This window comes from Setaria viridis, chromosome 1 (assembly GCF_005286985.2).
Source record: "Setaria viridis chromosome 1, Setaria_viridis_v4.0, whole genome shotgun sequence".
Lineage (NCBI taxonomy): Eukaryota > Viridiplantae > Streptophyta > Magnoliopsida > Poales > Poaceae > Setaria > Setaria viridis.
Genome location: NC_048263.2, coordinates 10963993 through 10972327, shown reverse-complemented (window position 1 = coordinate 10972327; position 8335 = coordinate 10963993). Strand labels below are relative to the sequence as shown.

The 8335-nt window shown below is 42.2% G+C and overlaps 1 protein-coding gene across 2 annotated transcripts; it reads left to right on the top strand.

The window, feature by feature from the left end:
- Window positions 1-2695: 2695 nt before the first annotated feature.
- On the top strand, window positions 2696-7367 carry LOC117849230 (uncharacterized). 2 transcript variants are annotated; one of them, XM_034730802.2, is made up of 4 exons: window positions 2696-2874; window positions 3304-4527; window positions 4881-5012; window positions 7031-7367. In XM_034730802.2, the coding sequence occupies exons 2-3, from the start codon at window positions 3350-3352 to the stop codon at window positions 4993-4995; spliced, it is 1293 nt and encodes a 430-aa protein (XP_034586693.1). In that variant the 5' UTR covers window positions 2696-2874; window positions 3304-3349; the 3' UTR covers window positions 4996-5012; window positions 7031-7367. The 2 variants fall into 2 exon arrangements, with proteins under 2 accessions (XP_034586693.1, XP_034586697.1); XM_034730806.2 differs by having other exon boundaries at window positions 7019-7367.
- The last annotated feature ends 968 nt before the right edge of the window (window positions 7368-8335 follow it).

The window sequence follows — 8335 nt, the reverse complement described above, 5'->3', positions numbered from 1 at the left end:
TATGCAGGGTGCCCTTTTAACTATATCTTTCCAGCTCAGTTTCACTTTACTAAAATCACCTGCCCATGTCTTGATGCCTATATATAATATCTCCGTCACCGTTTGCTATAATGCACTTTATCGTGTCTACATATGAGTTTTTTTCCTATGTTCTGCAGAATTTCTTAATTGATGTGGAATCAGCTTGTATCCAATCTTCTAACTGCTGTACTTGGCCTGGGCGCAAATTGTGTTTGCTTTGTGCATTACACTCTGGGTTCTCGATTCTGTCCATTGCTGGGCCTAATTCAAAGAGGTGGCATACCTCTGGGACCAGCATAGTGGTGAGGTTATTTGTGGGCCTAATTCAACAGGACGTGTTGTTGTACTAATGTGCTAGTATGCTTTAAAAAAAAGTACCAGCCTTGAACTCGTCCTGAAACATGAAACCGTTTGAGTTGGTATACTTGGTAGTTATCAAAATGAAAAGAAGAAAGATTCAATCAATAGAGATCAAATAAGAAAGGCGAATGGGCATGTTTGGATGGAGTCCTGGACTGAACTACGCGGCTAGGAACCCTGCTTGGGGTGTGTTTGATTGCAGTCCTGGGATTTCTGCCTCGAAACACTTGCCTGCGCTAGCTGCTGGCTGCCAGGCCGAGCAAATCGATCGCCTGGGCTCGTGACCCGAGCTGCCTGGCTCTAATCACCCCCAAACCCACTTTCATTTACCCTGCTGACATTCCCTTCCCTCTCCTCACATGTAGCTAGCTTCTTATTTGAGGATAATCAAAATTTGTTCCATGAATGAAGGTGAAGGATACTTTATTGATATGGTGATTGACTAACCCTTTTGCGTCTTCTGCTCATCAATCGACTTCCACCAGTGTAGCTACAGTAATTTTCTTGTGCGGCAAATTTGGTAGCATGATCACCTTCCCCCCTTCCGTTCTCTTTTTAGAAGCATATATCTCAGTGCAGCTACGGACATGCTGCTCTGTGCAGTGAAAACTTCAAACGTTTGGGGATTTCAATCTAGCGTTCTTCAGTGTAATTTAAAAATTGCTTCTTTAATTTGTCCTACGACATGTGTGCTTATTCTCTACCACCATTTGAATATTCTCTTTGCTTCTTTGTCATATATTGTGAATGCTTCAGATATCAGCTTAGTTTGTTGCAACTTATATCTTTTATCTAGGAGTAATCTCACATAACACGTCGAGGACACTCACAGGCAACGCACAACCCAAACACTGCCTGTCCCTTTCATCTACTCAGGCTTCATTCCAGGGCTTTAACCAAACGCTGCCATGAAATCATCTCTGCCTGGCCAGGCAATTTTGCAATCGATTACAGGCAAGTCACAGGCAGCTCAAATGCTCAGGCAACTCACCCAGGGTCCGAACCAAACATGCCTTACAAGCACAATGGTATCAGCTTGCTGTGAGCGAACCTGTCCGATGTCAATTCCTAGTGGGAACAGAAATTTATCCCCAATTTTTTTAAGGAATATCCCCAAATTTAACCTTGCAGGTCCTACACCCACGTATGGAGCTGCGATTGTATCGTGACGTGCAGTTCTGTGCAACTTCATTGATATCTAGAAAGTCGTGTAATGTAGGTCTAGCATATGGGTAAGAGGTAGGGGTGCTTGCGGATGTAGTTGTGTTTTTGTGTCCGTTTAAATACTTACGGTGGCTGTACATTAGTAGTGCATGGGAAAAACACATCCTTGGTACATTAGTAGTCTTGGATAATTAAGGATTTGTTTGGTAGAGTTCCATCTGATTCTAATTTTTTATGGGAGCTGATTTTTTGAGAGAAGTGATGGTGCGGCTGAAAGTGATTCTCTTTGATTCTCTAGCATATGAACTCTTAAAATCAGGATGGAGAATCACTTCACAGAATTAGAGGAAACTACTTTTTTCAGCTGCCAGCCTCTTAGTTCATTTCAAAGAATCACTTTACAGAATCAGCAGAGAATCACTTCTCTCTGAAAAACTATTTGGCAGAGCTCGTACTGGAATCAACAGAGAATCAGCTCTGGAAACTCTGCCAAACTCACCCTAAGGTACTATTTGAATCCACCAGCTAAATTTTAGTTGGTTAAATTTTAGGTGGCTAAATTTAGCTGCTATGGATCCAAACAGGACCTAGCTATTTCTTTTAGCTGGTTGAACCTAGCTAAATTGTTAAAGATCAAATTGCCCCTCCACCTTCCTCAGGAAAAGTTTTTAAAGCGGGAGGGCGGGGTAGAATAGATAAACACCTCTTTAACTATCATTTCTAGCTAGATTTTAGTTGGGTGGATCCAAACAGGATCTAAGAATCCACAAAGAAGGAAAATGCAACATTAAAACAAAACATATGCAACAACGAAAATCTATAATTGAAATATTAAAAAATATGCTAAAGAATGAATGCGTTATTCGACTTTGGGATAGAAAATTCCCGTCGCAATATGAACACTATATTTTATACAACATTCACTGTAAAACATGCGAAAATAATAGCTATACTCCGATTTTTTTTTAAGATTCCGGACATCTTCCTAGCACTGCCGAAAGAAAAATGTGTCCAACCGAATCATCGGCCCAGCATCATGCTTCATCCCGTCCGTAGGCGAAACCAACGCCCCCGGCCCAACGAAGCCCACGACTACAAACCGACCAAAAAAAAAAAGAAAAGAAAAGAACGAACACCCCCGTCTCCCTCTCGGCCCTCGCTGGTTTCTGCCCCAAATCCCCTTCCCTATGCTTTTGGTCGAACTGGAAGCCGCCGTTCTCCTCTCGTCAAGAGGCGTCGCCCTCTACCCCGCCTCTCCTCTCTCGGCGCTCGACTGGTGCGGCGTGGAGATCCATCCGGGCTTGGGATTGGTTGCTTCTGTCGCCGCTGGTAAGAGATCCTAACCTGCCTTCCTCGCGAAGATAGAAACCCTAGGCTGCTTTGGTGGATATCTCTAAGGGTTCGTTTTATTCGAGAAAAAAAAATCGTTCTTCTGTTTGCCGTGATTGCGAGCTACCTGACCCAAAGCTTCCCCTCCCTCCGTCCAATTAGCTGTGGATTTACTTGCTGCGTGGTACCCTGCTAGTCCAATAATGCAATTTTATCCATCCGTGCTTCGATTAAAATTACCCGCAAGATTAGTCTCGGATTTGGTACCCAAATTACAGGCGCAAATTTGATTTGCAAGAATAAATAAATAAAATCCAGGGTTCAGTGCCCTGCGTCAAGTTTGTTGTCTCCTGTGTGCAGCTGAACCAATGCTTTTACTGGCATACCTAAATTGTACTGATGTCATTTCATGATTTGTGTGTGTTGCAGGTTGATTGGGTGCGCAGGAGTGGGGAATTGGTGACCAACAGTCACCATGTCCGTGGCGGCCGGTGTAAGCGATGCGGCCATCGCGGTGCGGGACAAGCTCCGCGGCAAGATTGGCCAGACCAAGGTCAAGCGGTACTGGCCAGGAAAGGCGCCTGAGTGGGCTGATGATGCTGAGGAGGAAATAGACCTCCGCACAGCACGCGTCTCCCTTGACAAGGCATTCCCAAAGGATGAGGATGGTGATATCCCTGCAAAGGACGATCGTCGGCTCCGGCGTCTTGCAGAAACCCGTGAGAACAAGGAGGAGCTGAGGGCAGACCATCGCCGTATACGGCAGGCCGAGATTGTGTCAACTGTTGAGGAGCAGAATGAGAGGCAGGAAGCTGATATCGACGAGGAGGATGAGGAGGCCCAGGAGGAGAGGAGGAGGAGGATAAGGGAGAAGCAGCTCTTAAGGGAGCAGGAGGAGGAGGAGCTACTTCCTCAGGAAGATGAGGAACCTGTAGAGGATGAGGAGTCAGAGGAATCTGAGTATGAGACGGATTCCGAGGACGAGCAGATGGGCATGGCTATGGTGAAACCTGTCTTCATACCAAAGTCACAGAGGGACACCATTGCAGAGCGTGAACGGCTGGAGGAGGAGGAGCGGCAGCTTGAGGAGCTGGTCAAGAAGAGGCTGGAGGCTAGGAAGATTGAGACTAGGCAGATTGTGGTTGAAGAGATTAAAAAGGAGGTGCACATTGAAAAGGCACTGAATGAAGAGGCCAACATTGAGGATGTTGATACAGATGATGAGTTGAACGAAGCAGAGGAGTATGAGTCATGGAAGAATAGAGAAATAGCAAGAATTAAGAGGGACAGGGAAGAAAGAGATGCAAGGTTGAAGGAGAAGGAGGAGATTGAGAAGGTCAGGAATATGACTGAGGAGGAGCGTCGGGAATGGGAGAGGAAGAATCCGAAGCAGCTTCGGCAGACCAAACAGAAGTGGAAGTTTATGCAAAAGTATTACCACAAAGGTGCCTTCTTCCAGGAAAGTGCTGATGATGTTATTCAGTCAGCTGGTAAAGAAGATATCTACAGCCGTGATTTCTCTGAACCTACTGGGGAAGATAAGATGGATAAGAGCATCCTTCCCAAGGTCATGCAAGTTAAACACTTTGGGCGCAGTGGAAGAACGAAGTGGACACATCTTGTTAACGAGGATACTACAGATTGGAATGCACCGTAAGTACTCGTCTGTTGCATCATTATTGATGTTGTTCAGTTGGCTTGTTAGTTTTCTTCCATGAGCTGTCAGTAGAGGTTGCTATTTTGCAAGTAAATAATGATGGCCTGAATATTTTGGATGCTTTTAATTAGGAAGTCCAATGGATGTCCTGCTCTAGATATCTTTGAGTTGACATATGAATTGTAGCTTTGACACATAGAATTGACCTTACCTCTTATATCTTCTAGTTTGTCAAAACCTTCAAGCTCAGTTACACATTTATCAGTTGAATTGTTTTGTATGTTCTCTGGCGTGTATTTTAGTCTTTTAATAAGGAAAACTCTGGACTGATTTCTTAATGAACTTTCAGATGGGCTACAAATGGGCCTCTCCGAGCAAAATATAACGCAAAAATGGCAGGCATGAATGCACCTATTGCTAAACCAAAGGGAAGTAAGAAGCTGAAGGACTGGGATGAAAAATGAGATACTAGCTTGATCTGGTACTACTCTCTATGCCTTACTGCCATACAAGCGCTACCTACCCAAGAACTGCAAACAGTGCTTATGTAGATGCTTTTCTTTTTCATTTTAACTGCATAAACCATGTGACCTATGTGTGCTTGCATTTTTTGTTGAAATGTCCCATAATGATCCATGGATGGTCATTAGGATTGTACTTTCTTGTGATTTTTGCATATTTATTGCCTTATGCCTGTGGAAATCTTCAATTTCACCTTTCATTGACCATTTTCTTTCTTTACTAAACCTTTTTTCCTTATTCCCATTAGTATCAAACCATATTAAGTAGTTGTTGTTACCCTGTGGTCTACCGTATGATGTTGAGCTGCTACCGACCTACCGTATGTGCTGCTGTGGTGTGTTTGTGGCTGTGCTTCTCTTTCTGATGCTCCTTGATGAGAAAATCTATAGATTTGGTAATTGTTGAAGTGATATACTCAGGTGTTACTTGATAAAACAAGGTATTGCTGCACAATCCACTTTAAAACAGCAAAAATCGAGTTTGCTTAAGTGACTGATCTATATAATGGCATGCACTTCTATATGCATTTTTTTATTCTGAACAATGTTTTGCTACTTACAAGATTATTAGCATGAGGAAGTTCTGTTTGTTTGTTGTAGAAGATGAGTACAAAGCATGTATCTAGTAAAGTTGAACACCAGAATATATGTGAAATTAATTTGGACAAATTATCATTAAGTTCTGAATACATGTCTATTAAGTAGAAAATATTAGCAAACTATGGTGGGGAGGGGTGCCAAGTAAGGATCTTTATGTTGAATCCTAATCCACCTGTGATTTGCATGATGACTTAAGGACTTAATTTGAACCCCTACACAGTTTAATTCCCACCCCTTCTTTCCTGTATTATGCATCAACTCCATTTTAGAAGTCGAAAACGTGAATAAGTTATTGTCTCCTCTTGGTGTATTTCAGCATAGAAGAATGAGTCAATAATCAGTATTAGGGTGAATTTGTGGATGTGAAGTAATGCCACAAATGATACTATTAAGTAAATTAACTTGGCTGCAAATTCATAAGTGCATCACATATATGGCTTCAAGTCTACAGCATATTGAATGGAAGAAAAAACAGGAAATGAAAACTCAAATTATTAGTAAGTCTTAAGGATGAAAAGTGTTGCTAAGCGGTCAGTACAGTTCAAGTAACCTCAGTATTTTTTAACGCCGAAGGATGTAATATTTTCTTTCACCTCTTCGTATGTTTTCTCTGAATTGGTTGGAAGCTAATTGTAATACTGTCAGAAGGATGATCCCATTTCACATGGAACATGATTAACCAGTTAGGTGGCTATGCGCATAATTCGTTGAATGATCAAGGCACATGTTTTAGCTTCTAGACTTTTTTTTCTTTTTCTGAAGCCATATACAACTGTGTACCATGAAACTGTAGGATAACAGTGCTTTGGCTCAGCTTTAATTTTAGAAGTACTTTTGTTGAAAACCTATGCCTAATATTGAGCTGATTCTGATTTGTTTGTTTCTTGGAAGGAGGCTGATTCATGATCAGCTTTTAGCTCTGAAAATTATGACAATGAACCTTATGCAATGCAACATGATAGCTCTACATGATAAGGAACTAACTATACTTGTCAGAATTGATTGGACTGATCAGATTTGATTTTGGTAGGTTTCCTGTCAGCTTACTGATGCGCAAAGTTGTTAGTTTTATATACTTTTTGTGCTCTCAAAACAATGGAGGGGGTGGGGTAGTGCTTGACTGAATTGATGAAGTTGTATGTTAATGGTGGTGAATTGAAATGTACATGATGTATTGAGATAAGTCAGATTGAGATATACATGATAGTATCATACTCGTGTACACCTAACTTCAAAATTGCATTTAATTGAACTATATAGCAGACATAGGAGTATGAGTAGCCTACTGGCACTGGGCAATGTTTCAGACTCAGTTCTCTATCTTTCTACATGGAAGTTGAATGATGTGCTGATGCCAGTCAATAAGTTTGTGTTTCAGTGGGCTTGTGCTTCTAGGTGGATCCTGAATGCAATGGGATGGGCGAGCGGTCTAGTTGAAGCCGAACAAGGGAACAACGACTGCTTCCTTGATCTGAGGCTGCAAGTTGCTCCTTTCTGTGCCTGAGCCGGACTGCGGGAGCAGACCGGTGAGCCAAACAATGCCACTGTCAACCCCATTAGGTCCATGGTATAGAATACTTCTGGATCTATACAGGTTCTTTGTAATGGAAATATGTGCCATTTTTTTTTTATAAACTCAGTATTGCCCAGCAGCCGTGCCCTTTGTATCTTTGCTGGGAATAACAGTGATGATGAAAGCAACGCCTTTAGTATTCCTTCTTTGGTGTCTATCACTACTCACCGGCACCGGTGGATAATACTCTGCATTTTCATGTGGTCGTTCGAATGAAAGGCGTTTTTATTTTTGGTTTTCTGTGGCGAAACATATTCCTGTGCTCTCCACATTCTGTTTACTCGTGTAATAGCACACATCATTGCCTTAGCGCTGACAAGGCACACATCATGGCCTGCAAAATTGCCATGGAAAACCAGAACACCTTCGGTTTCAAAAAAAGAATAAAAAGAAAACCGATGGAGTGCAAATTCTTCCGTCTACTCTCCCCACATGTTGGACAGGTGTCCATGTTTTCGTAGTCTTCATAGAATAACACACAGTTATTGACACAAGTATGAAGCTTTTGGTAGTCCAAGTCAAGGTCTCGAACCACCTTTCGAACTTTATCCAGGGTATCTGGAACATAATGTCCTTTGGGTAGCAAAAGACAGAATATGTGAAGTATTTGCTCCATTGCATTGTTGGCAATACCGAACATGCACTTAATCTGAAATAGCCTGACAATGAAGGATACTTTGGTGGCCTTCTTGCAACCGGAGTACAAATCTTTCCGCGCTTCTTCCAGTAATTTGAAAATTTTCTTTGTTGACTCATTTGGCTCCTCAATATTACCTCCTACAATTTCTCCATGTACAGCACCACTAATTAGCAAGGAAAGCAAATTATTAGCGAAGCCACCATCATCATGATCAGCAGCTGGTCCTTCACTCAAATCCCAATCACCATCCACAACCATTGCTTTAGCAACACGACATTTCTGTTTTATGAAATCCTTGTCAAACCCTCTCTCAAGCAAGTATTATTGAACCTCAACTTTCCTTTTGTACGTCGTGCGACGACACCTAGTACATGGACAGGGCGCGGTCTTTCCTGGGTAGGTGCATTCAAAGGTATCCCCAATGAATTTGTCAAATCCAAGTTGCCACACTTCATCTGACTGAGGTAATA

Bases quoted from the DNA above. Each gene is read 5' to 3' on its own strand.
- LOC117849230 (XM_034730802.2), top strand. From the start codon at position 3,350: ATGTCCGTGGCGGCCGGTGTAAGCGATGCGGCCATCGCGGTGCGGGAC. The intron at 4,528-4,880 runs GTAAGTACTCGT...ATGAACTTTCAG, and splicing joins ACTACAGATTGGAATGCACC to ATGGGCTACAAATGGGCCTC.